The sequence below is a fragment of the Plectropomus leopardus genome, chromosome 21 (assembly GCF_026936395.1).
Source record: "Plectropomus leopardus strain MGB_pleo_1.0 chromosome 21, ASM2693639v1, whole genome shotgun sequence".
In the NCBI taxonomy this organism is placed as follows: domain Eukaryota; kingdom Metazoa; phylum Chordata; class Actinopteri; order Perciformes; family Serranidae; genus Plectropomus; species Plectropomus leopardus.
The window spans coordinates 9279730-9299843 of NC_142196.1; the positions used below are offsets into that span (position 1 = coordinate 9279730).

The 20114-nt window shown below is 38.0% G+C and overlaps 3 protein-coding genes across 5 annotated transcripts in view; 1 reads left to right on the forward strand and 2 right to left on the reverse strand.

Moving 5' to 3' along the window:
- The window catches only part of nsmaf (neutral sphingomyelinase (N-SMase) activation associated factor), a 27303-nt gene extending 18300 nt beyond the window's left edge, over positions 1 to 9003 (forward strand). Inside the window, exons 31-35 of one of the 3 annotated variants that reach the window (XR_015775304.1) lie at positions 213 to 803; positions 1959 to 2078; positions 4250 to 4397; positions 5439 to 5591; positions 8656 to 9003. Coding sequence is in view for 1 of the 3 variants with exons in the window: in XM_042510757.2 (XP_042366691.2) it covers positions 213 to 307 (95 nt within the window). In the remaining 2 variants the exon portion in view is untranslated. Of the gene's footprint in view, positions 1 to 212; positions 808 to 1958; positions 2079 to 4249; positions 4398 to 5438; positions 5592 to 8655 lie in introns of those variants that run through there. The other 2 variants (XR_015775305.1, XM_042510757.2) reach the window with 2 other exon arrangements.
- On the reverse strand, positions 2125 to 13231 carry LOC121960814 (cyclic nucleotide-gated channel beta-3-like). The gene is made up of 18 exons (XM_088071694.1): positions 13093 to 13231; positions 12380 to 12548; positions 11772 to 11871; positions 9068 to 9222; positions 8685 to 8984; positions 8395 to 8603; positions 8228 to 8278; positions 7640 to 7726; positions 7399 to 7463; positions 7017 to 7139; positions 6014 to 6155; positions 5723 to 5882; positions 5464 to 5561; positions 4487 to 4570; positions 4229 to 4347; positions 2943 to 3095; positions 2734 to 2863; positions 2125 to 2558 (listed from the first exon to the last, which is right to left on the reverse strand). Exons 1-18 carry the CDS (start codon positions 13186 to 13188, stop codon positions 2538 to 2540), a joined length of 2262 nt encoding a protein of 753 aa, XP_087927820.1. The 5' UTR covers positions 13189 to 13231; the 3' UTR covers positions 2125 to 2537.
- Positions 13092 to 20114, reverse strand: part of LOC121938210 (cyclic nucleotide-gated channel beta-3-like) — a 50023-nt gene continuing 43000 nt past the window's right edge. Inside the window, exons 16-17 of the mRNA XM_088072342.1 lie at positions 14963 to 15113; positions 13092 to 14865 (exon numbers count right to left, since the gene is read on the reverse strand). Coding sequence (XP_087928468.1) covers positions 14845 to 14865; positions 14963 to 15113 — 172 coding nt within the window. The 3' untranslated portion in view covers positions 13092 to 14844. The remainder of the gene's footprint in view (positions 14866 to 14962; positions 15114 to 20114) is intronic.

Sequence of the window (20114 nt, forward strand, 5' to 3'; positions counted from 1 at the left end):
GGAAGAGAAGCATGATTTTCGTTTTTCAGATCTGCCTCATGTACTACTAACAGGATATAGTGACAAATTAAGTGCCAACCCAAGCTTAATGTGTGTCTTTGTACTGTTTTCTCAAAGTACTAATGCTACATGTACATTTTTCACAATATGAAAGTGCATAAAGTATGTACTTGAAATGTTTGTTCTTAAAGAAATGTTTATTGTGTGCACAGGTGCTGTCACGGCCATGTGGATGAGTGAGCTGTGCTCCACAGTGATCACAGGCGGGGAGGACAGACAGATCATCCTCTGGAAGCTCCAGAGCTAAAGGACCATTTCTGCACACCCCCATCTGCTGGGGAGACAATATACAGGACAATACCAGCCAAGTATCCTGCAGACTACGTGACCCTGCAGACGATCTGACTTTGGGCAGAGACTAATGAAACATTTGTGAGGAGCTGAAAAGGTACTGTAAATGTACAGAGAGCATCTGGAGGGAGATGACAGCTTAAATCTCAACTGTTCTCATTCCAAAACCAAACAAAAGGTCACTCATGTTAGTTGATAGCTATCTGCATATTGAGAGAAAATATCCAATTGCAGTTTTGTGCATGAGAGCAGGAAGCTCAACCACTGTACACGCCTTATTTCTCACTTCTGTTTTTCTTATGCTAAATTTGTGAGGATTTTTTTTCTATTATGTGTCATGTTACATTACTTTTTTTTTTTTAAAAATTAGTGATCAAGTTTCTATGGATTTGTGTTCATCGCTTCAGGCTGCTCAGGTGTTATCATTATCCAAATAACACTCATGTCTAAAGGTAATCCTTCTGTCTCCTGTTTATTATTTCCAAGGCCTCAGACATTTCTAAAAAAAAGCTTGTTTTGCTGAGCACACAAGACACAAGTTGTTTGTAACCACTTTTAAGAGCAAAATCATGAAAGCAATAACCATTTCTCTGATGTCACAGGCCCAGCATGTCTCAAACACAAAATTCAACGACTGCTTTTGTGCTCTTAACATCTCCAGCACCTCATTTGAATTTGGCAGCAGCTCAGTTTTTAATTTGCAGTGCTGTAAGCAGCAGAGAAGTAATTTCTTTCATGTTTCATCTTAACAGTGTTAGCGAGGACTGGTGTCGTTTTACTTCCTATTTATCAATTTAGATTGTTTTGATGTGAGTTGCTGAGAGTTGCCATAGAAATATCTGACTCCTCTCCAATATAATGGAAATAGATGACACTCAGCTTACATTTGATTTCAAGAAATCATGACCCTGTTACTCAAGATAATCCACAGACCTTGTGAGCAGTGTTATGTAGGAACTACTTTCTTTACACAGAACTACACCAGCCAACAGAATGACAAGTGAGAAAAAAAATTCTGGTGATCAATTTTCTTTAAAAAAAGTTTTTTTGCATGTGTGAAATGGAGTGGAAATTTTTTTTTTTTGCGCAATTTTTTTTCCCCATGTGTAGAACCCAGTTTTTCTTTTAGTAGGAAAATAAGGCTAATTTACATAATAATCATTATACTCATTTTGACCACAAGAAGCTGCAGCGCACCACTAGGGGACTTTTCATTTCTCTCTGCACTCTAAACACAGCATTTGTGTTTTCTCTTGTTTTAACTTAAAAATGCAAAATCTAACATCAACAGTAGTAGTTTTTTTCACTGGGTTTTACACATGGAGAACAAAAAAAAATTCTTGCAAAAAAAAATCCTCTCTTTCCTAAACAAAACGGGGCATTTCACACATGAAAAAAAAATGAACTTAGAAAATAGGCCACCAAGAATTTTTTTGTCACTTGCCCCTCAGGGCTTCTGTAGTGTTTGGTGTAGTTCTGTGGAAAGGAAATAGTTTAGACATAAAACTGCTCGCAATAAGATCTGTATATGAACCTGAGCAAGGGGCTCGTGATTTCTGGGAAGCGATATTTCAAATGTTTTTTTGTTGTTTTTTTTGTTGTTTTAGCACCAGAGTTGAAGTGCCATCTGGTTCCTTTAAATGGGAGAGAAGGCAGAGATGTCTATAGCCGATATTTCACACTGTACCTCACACCAAAACACACTGCGTTGATAAAAAGCAGTACAGGTAAGAGTATTTTGGGGTGAACTCTTTAAGTTCTTTTGATAGTTTAAATTCTGATATCAAGAAGTAGGTGGTGTTCTTTACCAGTTCAGCCATTAGAGCCATCGCTGCTCATACTGGCTTTCCAGTGCATGACCACAGATGGTGAAATCAGTCTGAGGTATGAAAGAGCTCATTTTTAGGAATAAAACTGAGGACAGATTTTGAGTAAAAATGTTAAACTTTGTTTAATATGAAAAATTACACATAGAAACTTTACCTATGTGACTACTGGCACTGATCAAGTCCAACGTAACTCTTAAGTAATTTAGAAAAGTTAACAAGATGAATATTGCCTAATTCTAATTACAGATGCCACATTTCTGTATTCTCGTGAGCCTTTAAGTAGCCTCTGGAAAGTGAAATATACGAAATGATACAGACTCGAAGCTGTGGAGCTCAGCAGCTTCACACATCCCACTCTCATTTCTTCTCCTGGGTTTCCTGTTAGACAGAAGACCAAAAAAAAAAAAAAAGATATGTCACCGCTCATTACAAATAATGGCACTGTTTTTTAGATATTCAGTGCTTTCACTTTTTATAGGAGTACAAGGCTGTTTCTCAACACTAAATCAAACTATCCCTCTTATCTGTAAATGCATCACAGGAAAGACTTTACCTTGGCTTTGCGGAAATTGCCAAAGAGTTTCATTATCTTGGGGGTTGGTGGTTTTGGTCCAAACCCAGCCAAACCTTTCGGCTTTTCCTCGGCTTTAGCACCTGCAGGGCCTTTGGCTTTTACCAGTTTCCTTCACAAACACACACACAGAGACAATCATTTTAGACTTAAATTTGCACATCCAGATGGTTTAACAGTCAGTGACTCACCTTCCCTTCCTGGCCAACACTTTCTGAGACTCTGGGTAGTGGACGAGGATATCAAACAAGTCCTTCTTCTCTAGGACAAAAAGGTTAGCAAAGCCGTGCGCTTTCACGTTAGCTGTGCGCCTGTTTCCTCCATCTTTGGCAGACTGCAGTAAACTGTGATGGGGATAGAGGCCAAATACACTGTGTGACTAGAGGTATAGTTTATTTAACATAGACATCACATAGATATCACATAATATGTATAATATATGTGCGACAAGCATTGAAAAAACACTGAATTTCTTTCATGTGAAATTTCTTTAGCCGGGGTATATATCATTTTAAATCACGGCGTCTGTTTGTTTTGGAGAGTAAGTGACCTCTGGCAGTCCTCACCACTAGATGCCACTAAGTCCCCTTAAACCTGCACACTGCTCTTTTAATTTAGCATATTTCATATTGAAAGAGACAATGCCATTTTCAAATGGTTAAAGAATCTGGTGTGTGGTTCTTCACAAAAGCAAGGTAAAAATTAATCCAGTATGTTTTAGGGCCATTTTAGGAGTTTTAAGCATTTACTGTTGATCGTTGGGATATCAAAAATTGCAGTTTTTTGGCCCTGATAATAATGACATAAAATTTTCATATCAACCCATGCCTACTGTGAAATATAGTGCACTATTATTTAGCTTTGTTTAAGGTAAGAAAACCAAACTTTATTTATACGGTATCATCAAACTTAGGGATGCACGATAATATCAGCAGTTAATTTGCATCAGTAGATAATGGCTTTAAAATGAAATATGGTAATCAGCCCAAAATGAACTTTTCTGCTGATATGATACGCCAACTTTAATTTGTTAAAATAGGTCAATCGATCCTAAAATTGGATGAATTTAACAGTTTTGTTTAAAAATTATTACATAAGAATAAGTATGTTGTGTTTTACATGTAACCTAGGCTAAAGAAGCTTTCTTGTTTTGCCTCATAAATGTGTCCATTTTAAAAAAGCATTGTATTTCATGTCTGCATCTGCCACTAGTGGGCCATAACTATAAGAAAAGGTATAATATGTTCAATTTATTACAGAAAAGACTTGATGTTCTCTGCAGTTAGGCAGAAAAACACGTGCATACATTGGTATCTGCATCAGCAATTGGCGTAAATGAGTTATTGTGCACCTCTAATCATGTCGGTCAATCATCAAGAAACTTACTGGATAATATGATGATGAAAATGATCAAATTTGTGACTTGTTTTCTTTTATTGTTTAGCTCTGTTGTTTTATATCATGAATGCAGACTCACCTGATTTCTCCAAACACACAGCCAGCCTTCAGTGTGACAAACACAATGCTGTTGTCAGGTCCTCCCACCACCTGCACAGCTCCACTTTTAATGATGTACATCTCTTTACCGATGTCCCCCTGCGGAGAAGAGCACAGGACATGAAGACAGAAGTCAGCATTGCTCTCAGGTAATTAAACCTTGTAAATATTAAGAAAATATTTGCTTCATGATGGTCACCAAGGTTTACCCTTTACACACACAAACACATATACTCACCTTCTTCACAACAAAATCACCAGGTAGATAGATGATTGACTTTAACCTCAGTAACATGTCCACCAACATCTGCTGGTCGCAGCCCTGGAAAAGACACCAGCAGGTTAACAGGTGAGCTTTCACTGCTGAATTCAGATAGATGTGTATGATGTGCAGCATTATAGTCAATGGGCCCCTGAGGCGCAGATATGCAAAAGGCCCCACCACATCTCATACACACTAAAAAGACACCCTGACTCTGTGGTTTTGCATTTATTTTTAGTAGTTTTGTGTCTATTTGTAGTCATTTTGTGTCTCTTAGGTTACTTTGAGGTAAATTTGTATCACTCTGTAGTTGTTATGCACCTTTCTGTGGTTTTGTTTCTTTGTTTTCATTTTGTCTGTTATTGTTTTGTGTCTCTGTTTTTTTTGGGTTTTTTTTTTTGTCTTTTTGTGGTCATTCTGTCTCTGTGGCCATTCTTTGTCATTTTGAGGTAATTTTGTGTCTATAGTCAGTCTCTGTCTCTTTGTGGTTGTGTTATAATTCCTTATAGTGGATGTGTCTCTTATGGGTATTTTATGTGTCTTTGTAGTTGCTTTGCACACCTTTGTAGTTGTTTTGTGTCCCTTTGTAGTTGTTTGTGTACCTCTGTGGTTGTTTTGTGTCTTTCTGGAGTCGTTCTGTTTTTCTGTCATTCTTTATCATTCTGAGGTAATTTTGTGTTTTGTTGTAGTCATTCTCTGTCATTTGTTGTTGTTTTTTAATTCTTTGTAGTTGATATTTGTCTCTTTTTCGTTGTTATGTCTCTTTGCAGTTCCTGCACATCTCTTTGTGGTCTTTTTGAGTCTCTTCCTGGTGGTGCATGCTAATTTTAGATGTATTTTGCAGATGAAAGCACAGTTGGCCTGCTCAGTAATCCATCCATGACTACAGATGTCTATTAAGATGCAATGTAATTGTCTCAAATTATAGGAGGACACAGTAAATGCTGAGTCACCTGAAACAATGCTATCTTCTGGAATGTGGTCAGGTTGATGTCAACAGCGATGGCAGTTTTCATCACCAGAGGCATCTTATCCAGCAGCTCAGACTCATCTGGAGTGGACATGAATATCTCAACATACAGTAAGCTGGCATAAACATTCATCAATTCTCTGCAAAACTGCTTTTTCATTAAAATATTAGACTGGTTTTTAGGAGCGTTTTGGTATCTGATTTATCACTACTGGTACTGTATAAGGGTTTCTGAGTCTCACCCAGCATGCCTTGTGATGCCCAGGTGTAGTTGTACCAGGTGCGGATTCTGTTCTGGACATAATTGGGGATGGAGTTGGTGTTCATGTATTCAACACAGCCGTCCATTGATGCCCTGAAATATGTCTGACCTGCTGTTGCTGCTCCTATGACGTCTCTCATCTAAAAGATGGAAAGACAGGGACAGTGCTAAGTTACACTATATAACATTTTGGAGAAAAACAAGCGTTTGGCAAGATGTGCAATATGACAGTTGTGATATGGTAGAGCTATAAATGAGACTCTCCTCCTACCTGTCCAATCAAACTGGAGAACACGAAGACGCCAATGAAAAAGTTGGACATTTGAAAGGAAATCTCAAAGATGGTTACAGGCTCTGGAAGACCCCCGATGTTGATTAGGCTGCGGACTGCAAAGTAGTAACAGCGCAGGTACCTGTGAAAGGACAAGGTTTATCTTCATTTCATCTCTGTTACACAACAAACTTGCTGTTGTGTAACAGATGGCCCATTGGATTGAAAATACATACAAAGGACAAAAAATACCATCCTTTACCACAAAATCACTCAATGGAATGAAATGAACACCGAGTCTACATTCATCTCTTTCTCAAACAAAACGTGTCAGAATTAGGTTTTTGCTGGGGTGTTGCTAAATGACTGGTAGTACATTGCTAGTGGCCTGCTACATGGACCTTTGGGTACTTGATTGATAGTTTTTTTTAGGGTTTATTTTAGTAAGGCTGGGCAATAAATCAATATATCTATCTTGACACGAAATATTGTTGTAGATTTTGGAAATTGTAAAACATATGCTGGCCTCAGGAAGAAGTGTGTAGAGGGTTCCCCCATCAACCAATAATAGATGAATAGTAGTGTAATGTTTTGACACGGTGGTTGCTATTGTGTTACATGTGTTTGGCAGGGCATAATGAGATGGTTGCTTGTTCAGGACTGTTGGGATGTTTCCAGGTGGTTGCTAGTTGGATGAGAGAGATCGGACCTTAATTCACTTTTCCCCAATGTGATAAACAGAAGATTACTCTGTATTGAGAATTCAGAAACTGAATCAAGTGTTTCACAGCTGAAAATTGCACTGCACTCAGAATTAGGACACTCAAATAAATGGCGAATAGTTAACGCAGTATACTGTATCATATATATATATATAATAAGTAGGAAATTGTCTATTATAAAGAGATGAATGTATGCCAGCCAGGGATCAGCAATTAGTGTTTCAGCACCTCGGAGAGCTCCCATAACAACACTAAGTAAAATCAAAGCCAAAAGTACGTACGCTGTGCCTTTGCCATCATATACCCAGGTAGTCGTTCCAAGACCCTGGCTTACTGAGGCAACATAGTATATACAGGCGTTGAGATGGAGCATGAAGAGCAGGTAACCTGTGGTCCGAGCCACTCTGCAATGGAAAAAGAGCAAAACAAGACGCTAAGGTGTGACTGAACTGCTCTGTGTGTGGAATTAGGGTCATTTGAGTGTGAGTATACCTGCTCAGAAGACGGCAGAAAATTAGCATAATTGGAATAATAAAATTAATGAATCACAGAAATAAATTATAACTACAACTCTATGTGACATGTGTCTTTTTGCAGTGCACTAAAAATTAGTTAAGAAAAACTGTGTAAATTTACTCCTGTTACTGTTCCAGCAGCATTTACCTCCAGATGTAGGCCTTGGCCATGATACTTTCAAGTCGATCGCTGAACTCAAAGAAGGACTCAATCTAGAACACACAAGGAAGCAAATTATTAAAGGAATGGTCAGGAAATATGAAGGCTATTAATATATATATATATATATATATATATATATATATATATATTAATATATATCACTTTTTTTCTCTCTGTTATTCTTCATTGGCGTTGAGGTAGTAAAAATTATCAGTCGGCTGCCTACCCTGATAAAGCGGTTGATTCGGTACACGGTGGAGAATTCAAAGTGTAGGCATAGAAGGTCAAAGGGGATAATGCTGAAGATATCAGTCTGAGGACAGAGAAATACAAGAAACTTTTCACAACATGTTCTGTTCCTCCGAGGTTACAGTGAGCACTAGATTCAGTTAAATTCCATGGACTGATCATACACCCCTGCAGAAGACGTATTAAAATCTTTTACTTAGGTAACAATACCAGCCCAACATTGTGAAAATACTCCATTACTGTTCAAATGCCTTATTTCAGATCTTGTTTTAATTGAGTGTAAATGTTTTTAGTTATAATTCTACACCATAACAAGGATGTTATCCTGTATTTTCTTTCCCATCTATTTCTATTGCTATTATTGTTTATTGTTTTATATGATTCTGTCTCTATTTAAACTGTTATTTGCATGCATGTTCAATGTTTTAAATGTCTTGTTCACACTCTGCATCACTTAAAATGATGGTCTCCCTAAATTGATTTCCCGAGCCTTAAATAAAGGTTTATATTGTTATAAAAGTACCTTACTTGAGTAAATATACTTCAGTATAATTTACATTCTCACCTTGAATCGCATAGATTTCCTATAATGTGTCTTCGCCATTGATCTGTCTTTCTGCAGAAGGATACACACAGCATAACAGTTCAGGTGGCTCTAAGACTATACATAGAACTATGTAAGATTGGACATAAATCACTAACAGTAATGCTGCATGATGCTTTGTGACTTACGATAATGTCTCCAGCTTTGACGAACTGCAGTCGCGGCTGCCAAACTATGATGTCAATAACATTCACTATGTCACTGAGAATGTCAAAAAATATCCAGAAGGGGTTGATGGTTTTGTTATGGAAAGGGAAGGCCATCCGGACAGTGCAAAGCCAAGTGTTGTAGTTGTATGCCAGCGCTACCAGGGACATCCAGGCAATGTACCGGCGATCTGGAGAGAGACAGACATTCACATTTAATCATGTGTGTCCATTTATTTTCAGTTTTCCTGTCCCCTGTGCACCACACCTACCTGTGAAAGGATCTATAGTGATTCCCAGGATGCTATCCATTTTGCTCTCTATTGGACTGAAGAGGACGTCAAAGCAGGAGCAGCTGATGTCCGGGAGGATCTTCGCTTTCTTCCTGGCCTCCTCTGCCAGCCTCTCCTCTTCTGCTTTCTTCTCAGCCTCCAATCTTTTCTCCTCATCCTTTTTCTTCTTCTCCTCTGCCTTTTTGGCCGCCTCTTCTGCCTTCTTTTTATCCGCTTCCTCTTTTGCTATTCGCTCCTCTTCCTTCAGTTTAATGTAGTCATCCTTCCTCAGAATAGGTGCTGTACAAAGAGAGTGGTGGTGAGTTAAATAGCTTTGGGCTTGTTTTCTGTCTGCATGTTGATCTGTCATTGTCCATACTTACTGACTGGTGGGGTGATTTCTGGCGAAGTGGCATAAGGGTCTATGGCTTTTTCTTTGAGCGCCTCTGTCCGATCTCTCATGTTCTTGAGCACGTGTCTGAGCATTTCATCTGTGAAGCGAGAGTAGACAATAGGTGGAGGAGGAGGCGGCTCTTCACTGAAAACAGGGAGCAAAAGCAGAAAAGACATGGATAAAGGAATGTGGTAGAAAAGTAACATTAAGCTAGCGCTAGATAGTGGTATCATGTAAAACTAGAAGACCAAAGGCATCCATTGGTGTCAACCATCAACCATTATGCAAACTTGTTTGGAAGGGAGATAAATAATGCTCCAAAGTTTGGCCAAACTTTGGTAAAAATTGACATGACCATTTTCAAAGGGGCCCCTCTAACCTGAAGATATCTGAATAAAAATCAATTAAAATTTCTTTCTCTATTAAAATTTAGTAACAATTAAAAGTTCTAAAAATGGTATATTTAAATATACTGGGATCCCTAAGTAGTTTTCAGTTGCATAAATCGGCAATGACCAATATTATTCCCTTTGCGATTATGTTAGCCCTCTTAATAGCCATTTCATTGTATTTAGAACATTTTTTAAACAGACATCACTGTATAAAGTTACTATTAAGACTGCTGTGACCTCTATCTTCAACCTCAATCACATCTTCAAGAAACCCTACAACCACAAACTAGAGACACTGCACATTAAAAGGATATATGTAGCGCTTTTAATGTGATATTGACAATAAGGAGATTCCTAAGCAATTTCCAGAACAGAAGTTTTGATGACAAATCACAGCATGTATTTTCTGTGGTGTTTCCCACGGTCTTGGTGTCTTAATTTGGTATTGTGGGGGGCTTATCATGAGTTGAAAAATGGTTAAATTTGGCACCAAATCCATGTCCCAAATGGTATTGACCCAAAAATGGCCTCCACTACTTATCAGACATAATAGAGGTTGTTAATGGCCATCATATACCGTATGTACATCCATCATCATTTTCTAAGCCTCTTCAAAATCTAAACTCTCAAATTTCAAAAAAGTGCAAAACAGACACATTATGTCATCAGGTTCCCTGCTTGATAACACCTCTGTGTGGCTTAAACTGTTGACCTGTTATTTTCCCCTAAAGATGCCCTCTCCCTGTTAAAAAAAAGATAAAAAGGAGTGCATGATGGGTCTCTAAAGGTTAATCTGAAGAAGCACAGACACACAACCCTATATTAGTTTTGCAACTAGATTGGACTTCTATTTGGACTTAAATCTAAACTTCAAATAGTGTGTGATCTGCAAACAACAAAATCAGTTCTTTGAAACCACAGTGCACTTGCATGTGAATGTTATCTCTGATCATTCTCAGCCAAAAATAACACTAAGCTCCTAATCTCCTTTGCTGCTTTGGGAGTCACAGGCTGCAAATCACAGTGTGATCATGACTGCCGTTGCTGCAGCTAACATACAGTAGAAAGACACTGGAAAGCCAAAACAAGGGAGATATAGCTCTGCAGAACTTGCAACAGCCACTCAGAGTAAACTGTCAATCTGAACAATCAGCTCAGGATTTTCAATGTATATTTGGAGGGTAAATATAGCAGGTTTTGATGTAGGTAGCAGAGATTACCAACAGCTATGCCTAAAATTTTACACTGTGATTTCTGAATCTCTTGTTCCTTTGTTGTGCTATATTGTGTTGCACTGAGGCTGATGTACTGATACCTGGAAACCTGGGGCACAAGGAGTTATATGGAGAGAGCTCAAGCTCCAGGGTCAAAGTATTCTTAGTCCAGTCAAGTGTATTTGTATAGCTACTAGTCATCTCATCTAGCCTCACATTTTTACTGCAATAAAACAAATCATTAAAAAAAAAATTAAATGTCATTTCTCAATGGATCTTTCAGATGATTAAATTAAAATATCCCCCTCTCTATTATCTCTGCAAACATCTTTACAAAAATATTATCACGACACAGTTAGACTTAATGGAAATAGGTAGGGAAGCTTATACAAGTCAACAGAAAGGTTCATTTAAAATGTGGAATTCGGACTAAAGCAAATGTTTATTTTTTTCTTCTCAGAAAAAGAAATCCGAACACAAGTTGACTTATGAATGGTCATCAGAAGAGGAGAAAGGGAGGGAAAGGAGCCTGGATACTGCCCTGCGAACCTCCAGGTGTGCTCATATGACATCAACCATTATTGCAACACTAATGTCTGATCAGGCTGTTAACTGATCATAATCAAAAAAGCCACCAAAGTGACAGTCAACAGACTAGTCTTATTTCAAAGGTCACACAAAAAACGCAAACATTCAGTAAAATCAAAATACACAGGACACAAAGTAGCTGGCCTGCTCTTATGTAAAGACCTGCCACCACAAAGTAACATCAGCAAGCTAGTGTGCAGGAATGTTTATGATTTGTTTATTTAATCATTACTTTGGCTCCACCAACACAAATAGCCACTGTTATAAAACAACACAATCTGTTGCCTCTTTAAACTATCGACTAATGCCAGTGCAGTTGTACAGAATATTAGCACGGCTACGATTTGGTGGTAGGCATGAGGCTACTATTAAGTGCAACAGCACTCCTTCTCATGTGATACTGCCAAATTAACCTCTGCAGAGTAGCTGGGCACTGGAACCAATCCCAGCCTGCACTGGGGGAGATGTGCACTACAGGCAGTATTTGGTGTGTTCTTACCCTTCACCCCCCTCTGGATTGGCAGGAGCACCGGAAGCAGGAGCAGCAGCAGGAGCAGGAGCAGGAGCAGGAGCAGGAGCAGGAGCAGCTGCAGCAGGTGCTGGAAGAAAAATACAGCAGTGCTACTGAGTCTGTTTCCAACAGTTGAACACACATCCTTACACTGATATCATCATTGTGATCATGCCCTGGACAAAGTTGAAGAACACCAGAGAAGTTGCTCCTTTGACCTTTTGCAGATCAAAATAAAATCACCTAGAAATATGCGAGGGACATCTGGCTCCAGAATCTGCACAAGGTATGTTCTCGACTAAACAGAATATACATTTAAATTAAAATCTAAAAGTCCAATAACCAGAAAGTGCAGTTTAGCATGTATTTGTTATGATTTCTAATAAATGCATGCATGTATACCACTACAAGCTGTTCCTGTTCCTGTTCATTTATTGAACTTGGTTAAAAACAGTGATTGCGATGCGAACAGTACTGTTTTTTTCTGCCTGAAATCAATGAATCAGCTGCAAATATCTGCACGGCAGATGCTATATTTACAGAATTTCCTGTCTGCATGTAAACAGTGCACGCTGCACTAAAAGTAGACTTCTCACCTGGCTTTGGCTCCTCCTTCTTGGGCTCTTCTTCTTTCTTTACTTCTTCTTTCTTCTCCTCTTCTTTTTTTTCCTCTGTCTTTTCATCTTCCTTTTTTTCCTCTACTTTCTTTTCCTCCTCTTTCTGTGGCTGCTCTTTTTCATCCTTCTTTTCTGGGGGCTTTTCTTCCTGTAATTACAAAATACTGTTAACAGTGTGCAAAAAAAAATACAAAAAAAACAAAGGACAAACAAAGTCTTCAGACTAATAGGACAAGCATTAATTGTAAGACTTATCGTTTTAGTGGTGGATTCAAAATGTCAAAGCTTTATATAATAATGCAACTGGCCCAGGCTTTAAATTTACTATTTGCTATGATTCTTTTGTGCACACAACTATACTTAGAGCTCATCAGCCTTATCCCCTCCCTCAGTTTCAGGAAAAATATTGCAGACTCAGCATCCCCTTGAGAAGGCAAAAGTGAATCCAGCTATGCTTCCCTTCTGGAACTGCAGTGACTGCTCTGCATCTGTGCCAAGCTGCTTCGGAGATTTTCACTGATCTGAGTCACCTGCCATGGGTTTCCTTAAAAACAACACGTGTGACGAGCAGGTATGGGCAGCTGTTTAGTGAGACAAATGTGCTGATTTCACAAATGTGAAAATGTAAAGAAATGTTTTCAAAAGGTCACTGTGGTCCATATTAAGATGTCAGAAAAAAAGGCAGGCCTTACCTTTGCTGGTGGAGCTGAGCTGGGAGGCGGGGTAGCAGCAGCTTGGGCAGGGGGAGGCTCTGGAGCCCCGAGCAACTTTTTCAACCTGCTGAACATGGCGTGGCTCGGTGTGGGCTACAGGAAACTGGCCATCCACTTCTCTTCCTAAATATGCCTTTTCTCTGGGACTCTCAGATCCTTAAAACTAGTCTCAGGATGCTCTGTAGTCCTTGTCTCACATCCAAGCAACAGACTGAGGCAATTAAATTTCTTAGACCCATTAATTCCCTCTGGGCACTCCCCCTTTTCTGTTGGAGTCAACACCAGATCAGCAGCCAGTGTCTGCCATGCAAGACAACTGTCCTGTGTCCTGTGCTGATTCAAGTCCAGACCCCTTTATTATCATTTTTTGGCAAATGTGCATAGTAGTAATTAATTAAAGTGCATCTTCTTACAGGATTCATGTAGATCCTTAAAAAATCTTAAAGGCATTGAATCTACTTACATGAAAAAATAAGGCCTTAAATGATATCAAGATGTCCTAAATCAATCTTTCAGAAGTCTTAAAAATACAAAGACATGGTAAGTATGATTTTTGGGAATTGTAAATTTGACATTGCATTTTAAAAGCTCAAAATGTCTCTTGCATCAACATCACAAAAAAAGTCATGTAGTATGTCATAATAGATAATAAGCAAAATTCTCCTATATTTTACGTAATTGATGTCAGTTCATGATTTCTTTTCCTTTTATTTTGGCCACTGTAAAATTGGTCTTATTTTTTCTTACAAGTGGCTTTAAAAAAGCTCTTAAAAAGTCTGAAATCCCACTTTCTTTGAGCTGTATCAAGCCTGTTCTAAATAATAAAGATCAAATTAAAATATGAATTACTGTCAAAGTAGGTTGGGGGGATATGATGTATTTTATTTATATTTGGCATGATTTAAAAAAAAAAAAAAAAAGTTCTTTTGCGCATTTTTCTTTAAATCTAATCACTGAGATAACGCATAAATTACATGGTAGTAACTCGTAAAAGTTGCTGGTGTAAAATTAGACTGCTGGGGTTATTTCAGTCCACTCTGCCCACTTAGTTAATTAACCCTCACAATGTCCCTGTCTGGAAAACAGGATTAGTTAGCACCTCTCTCTCTTTGTCTGAACTGTAACTCCAACCATAAACGCACAGCTGACAGACAGATACACAAAACGCAGATAAACAGGACAGAATGCCACTGTAAGTAAAGTAAACTGTAGGGGAAGTACTTATTTAATCAGATATTGATGGAGATCAAATGAATCAAACATGATATTGTGAGCATTACTATTACCCATAGATATGATACATAGTCTCTTATAAGCTTTCATAACTACGGCGCATAGGCAAACTGAATAAATATAGCCAATAAAAACAGACAAACAAACAAACGTCGACAAGGTACAACAAGCATAGTCCACTTAAGCCAGTTGTTTAGGTTTACAGAAACATTCACAAATTTCACATCTTATCAAAATATTTTGGAAATACTGTATGTGTTTTAATACATTTTTGGTATTTAAATCTGCTTGTTGTATCTGCTTTTTAGGTGGGGTTTGCTGGGTGGGCTGTTTGTCTAATCAGAGGATTGATCCTGAGATAACAGAGGCATCAATTTTAAATAAAATCTCAAAATGACAGTTAATATACGCTCAGTACAAAAGAGAGTAGGGGGTTGAAAACAAAACTGTACATTCACTCCCAAAAAGGAGTTATAAACAATAAGCCTACAACAATCCTTACTGGCCACCAGCAGAAGCCTGTGGGAAAACAACAAAATATGGAATGTTTAGTAGTCTGCATAATTCCTATGTTATTTATATGACCACATATTAAGATTAATGTAAGCATTCTCACCTTCATTTTGTCAATAATGTTCTTGTTAAACTTTCCACCGAAAGCACGCAGCAGTTTGGGTGTTGGCGGTCTGGGTGGAAACAGTGCGAGTCCTTTCTTCTTCTCCTCCTCTGCCTTAGCTGCTGCTGGACCCTTCGACTTCATGAGTTTCCTACAGGCATAGAGAACGAGAACCTGGATCAACACATGTCCTCTGATACCAGGTAAGCTTGCAGAAATATATTAGTGCCTGTTGTCAGGGCTTTTAACACAGATTCAACAATAAGGGGGGACCAAATTCATTATACACCTTCTGTCACACTGACTTTATGGACCCAATATCATGATCATTTTCAAAAATTTAAAAAAGAAGACTTGAACTAAAACGTAATGATGAGTCTCTAAAGAATGCCTTTTGGAAAACTTTCACATGTTCATTCAATTTTAACACACTATTACTTTTTTTCAACACACTATGGTTTTTTTTCATTTTGTGTAGCATTGCCTTTTTATGATACACACACTATACACAATACAAACACTACAGATAGCTATTTTTTGACATTCTATACAAGACTGTTTTATGAGACATGAAAGAGCTGAAAACAGCTCTGAAATAGCATGCAGAGACATATCATAGCACAAAATGTTGCAATAAAAGCGAGGCTATAGTAAGGCAAAATTTCCAAAAAATGGCATGTCCCAAGAACAGCTGAAAACACCTCAAAACAGCATAAAATAGCGTGCCGAGACACGCCATAGCATAGCTTGTTGCAATAACTGCCGAAAACACCATAATAATGCATGTCGAAAAAATGACAAAAAAGGCAAGGCTATAGTAAGGCAAAAATGTCAAAACATGACATGTCCCAAAACCAGCTAAAAACATGTCAAAACAGCATAAAATAGCGTGCCGAGACACGCCATAGCATAGTTTGTTGCAAGAACGGCCAGAAACACCATAATAATGCATGTCGAAAAAATGACCAAAAAGGCAAGGCTATAGTAAGGCAAAATTTCCAAAAAAGTGGCATGTCCCAAAAACAGCTGAAAACACCTCAAAATAGCATAAAATAGCGTGCCGAGACACACCATAGCATAGTTTGTTGCAAAAATGGCCAGAAACACCATAAAAATGCATGTCGAAAAAATGACCAAAAGGCAAGGCTATACTAAGGCAAAATTTTCAAAAAATGACATGTCTGAAAAACAGCTGAAAACACCTCAAAACAGCATAAAATAGCGTGCCAAGACACGCCATAGCATAGCTTGTTGCAATAACTGCCGAAAACACCATAATAATGCATGTCAAAAAAATGACCAAAAAGGCAAGGCTATAGTAAGGCAAAAATGTCAAAACATGACACGTCCCAAAACCAGCTAAAAACATGTCAAAACAGCATAAAATAGCATGCCGAGACACACCATAGCATAGTTTGTTGCAAAAATGGCCAGAAACACCAAAAAAATGCATGACGAAAAAATGACAAAAAAAGCAAGGCTATAGTAAGGCAAAAATGTCAAAATTGACATGTCTGAAAAACAGCTGAAAACACCTCAAAACAGCATAAAATAGCGTGCCGAGACACGCCATAGCATAGCTTGTTGCAATAACTTCCAGAAACACCATAATAACACATGTCAAAAAAAATGACAAAAAAGGAAAGGCAAAAGAAAGGCAAAAATGTCAAAAAATGACATGTCCCAAAAACAGCTGAAAACACTTCAAAACAGCATAAAATAACATGCAGAGACACGCCATAGCATAGCTTGTTGCAATAACTGCCGAAAACACTATAATAATGCATGTCAAAAAAATGACCAAAAAGGCAAGGCTATAGTAAGGCAAATTTTTCAAAAAATGACATCTCCCAAAAACAGCTGAAAACACCTCAAAACAGCATAACATAGCGTGCCGAGACACGCCATAGCATAGTTTGTTGCAAAAATGGCCAGAAACACCATAAAAACACGTCAAAAAAAATGACCAAAAAGGCAAGGCTATAGTAAGGCAAAAATGTCAAAACATGACATGTCTGAAAAACAGCTGAAAACACCTCAAAACAGCATAAAATAGCGTGCCGAGACACGCCATAGCATAGTTTGTTGCAAAAACGGCCAGAAACACCATAAAAATGCATGTCGAAAAAATGACCAAAAGGCAAGGCTATAGTAAGGCAAAATTTTCAAAAAATGACATCTCCCAAAAACAGCTGAAAAAACCTCAAAACAGCATAAAATAGCGTGCCGAGACACGCCATAGCATAGCTTGTTGCAATAACTTCCAGAAACACCATAATAACACATGTAAAAAAAAATGACCAAAAAGGCAAGGCTATAGTAAGGCAAAATTTTCAAAAAATGACATGTCTGAAAAACAGCTGAAAACACCTCAAAACAGCATAAAATAGCGTGCCGAGACACGCCATAGCATAGTTTGTTGCAAAAATGGCCAGAAACACTATAAAAATGCATGTCGAAAAAATGACAAAAAGGCAAGGCTATAGTAAGGCAAAATTTTCAAAAAAATGACATGTCTGAAAAACAGCTGAAAACACCTCAAAACAGCATAAAATAGCGTGCCGAGACACGCCATAGCATAGTTTGTTGCAGAAATGGCCAAAAACAGCATAATAATGCATGTCGAAAAAATGACAAAAAAAGCAAGGCTATAGTAAGGCAAAAATGTCAAAAAATGACATGTCCCAAAAACAGCTGAAAACACCTCAAAACAGCATAAAATAGCGTGCCGAGACACGCCATAGCATAGTTTGTTGCAATAACTGCCGAAAACACCATAATAACACATGTCAAAAAAAATGACCAAAAAGGCAAGGCTATAGTAAGGCAAAATTTTCAAAAATGACATCTCCCAAAAACAGCTGAAAACACCTCAAAACAGCATAACATAGCGTGCCGAGACACGCCATAGCATAGTTTGTTGCAAAAATGGCCAGAAACACCATAAAAACACGTCAAAAAAAATGACCAAAAAGGCAAGGCTATAGTAAGGCAAAAATGTCAAAACATGACATGTCTGAAAAACAGCTGAAAACACCTCAAAACAGCATAAAATAGCGTGCGAGACACGCCATAGCATAGTTTGTTGCAAAAACGGCCAGAAACACCATAAAAATGCATGTCGAAAAAATGACCAAAAGGCAAGGCTATAGTAAGGCAAAATTTTCAAAAAATGACATCTCCCAAAAACAGCTGAAAAAACCTCAAAACAGCATAAAATAGCGTGCGAGACACGCCATAGCACAGTTTGTTGAAAAAACGACCAAAAACACCATAAAAACACATGTCAAAAAAATGACCAAAAAGGCAAGGCTATAGTAAGGCAAAATTTTCAAAAAATGACATGTCTGAAAAACAGCTGAAAACACCTCAAAACAGCATAAAATAAGCGTGCGAGACACGCCATAGCATAGTTTGTTGCAAAAATGGCCAGAAACACTATAAAAATGCATGTCGAAAAAATGACAAAAAAGGAGAGGCTATAGTAAGGCAAAATTTTCAAAAAAATGACATGTCTGAAAAACAGCTGAAAACACCTCAAAACAGCATAAAATAGCGTGCCGAGACACGCCATAGCATAGTTTGTTGCAATAACTGCCGAAAACACCATAATAACACATGTCAAAAAAAATGACCAAAAAGGCAAGGCTATAGTAAGGCAAAATTTTCAAAATTGACATGTCTGAAAAACAGCTGAAAACACCTCAAAACAGCATAAAATAGCGTGCAGAGACACGCCATAGCATAGCTTGTTGCAATAACTGCCAGAAACACCATAATAACACATGTCAAAAAAAATGACCAAAAAGGCAAGGCTATAGTAAGGCAAAAATATCAAAAAATGACATGTCCCAAAAACAGCTGAAAACACTTCAAAACAGCATAAAATAACATGCCGAGACACGCCATAGCATAGCTTGTTGCAATAACTGCCGAAAACACCATAATAATGCATGTCAAAAAAATGACCAAAAAGGCAAGGCTATAGTAAGGCAAAATTTCCAAAAAATGGCATGTCCCAAAAACAGCTGAAAACACCTCAAAACAGCATAAAATAGCGTGCCGAGACACGCCATAGCATAGTTTGTTGCAGAAATGGCTAAAAACACCATAAAAATGCATGTCGAAAACATGAAAAAAAAGGCAAGGCTATAGTAAGGCAAAATTTCCAAAAAATGACATGTCCCAAAAACAGCTGAAAACACCTCAAAATAGCATAAAATAGCGTGCCGAGACACGCCATAGCATAGTTTGTTGCAAAAATGGCCAGAAACACTATAAAAATGCATGTCGAAAAAATGACAAAAAAGGCAAGGCTATAGTAAGGCAAATTTTTCAAAAAAATGACATGTCTGAAAAACAGCTGAAAACACCTCAAAACAGCATAAAATAGCGTGCCGAGACACGCCATAGCATAGTTTGTTGCAGAAATGGCCAAAAACAGCATAATAATGCATGTCGAAAAAATGACCAAAAAAGCAAGGCTATAGTAAGGCAAAAATGTCAAAAAATGACATGTCCCAAAAACAGCTGAAAACACCTCAAAACAGCATGAAATAGCGTGCCGAGACACGCCATAGCATAGTTTATTGCAATAACTGCCGAAAACACCATAATAACACATGTCAAAAAAAATGACCAAAAAGGCAAGGCTATAGTAAGGCAAAAATGTCAAAACATGACATGTCCCAAAAACAGCTGAAAACACCTCAAAACAGCATAAAATAGCGTGCCGAGACACGCCATAGCATAGCTTGTTGCAATAACTGCCGAAAACACCATAATAATGCATGTCGAAAAAATGACCAAAAAGGCAAGGCTATAGTAAGGCAAAATTTTCAAAAAATGACATCTCCCAAAAACAGCTGAAAACACCTCAAAACAGCATAACATAGCGTGCCGAGACACGCCATAGCATAGTTTGTTGCAAAAATGGCCAGAAACACCATAAAAACACGTCAAAAAAAATGACCAAAAAGGCAAGGCTATAGTAAGGCAAAAATGTCAAAACATGACATGTCTGAAAAACAGCTGAAAACACCTCAAAACAGCATAAAATAGCGTGCCGAGACACGCCATAGCATAGTTTGTTGCAAAAACGGCCAGAAACACCATAAAAATGCATGTCGAAAAAATGACCAAAAGGCAAGGC

Excerpts from the sequence above, each read along its gene's own strand:
- LOC121960814 (XM_088071694.1), bottom strand. The coding sequence starts at position 13,188 with ATGTTCAGCAGGTTGAAAAAGTTGCTCGGGGCTCCAGAGCCTCCCCCT. Across the intron at positions 9,223-11,771 it reads AATCCAGAGGGGGGTGAAGG|TGAAGAGCCGCCTCCTCCTC; the intron begins GTAAGAACACAC and ends CCCTGTTTTCAG. Across the intron at positions 6,156-7,016 it reads TATGATGGCAAAGGCACAGC|GTACCTGCGCTGTTACTACT; the intron begins GTACGTACTTTT and ends GTCCTTTCACAG.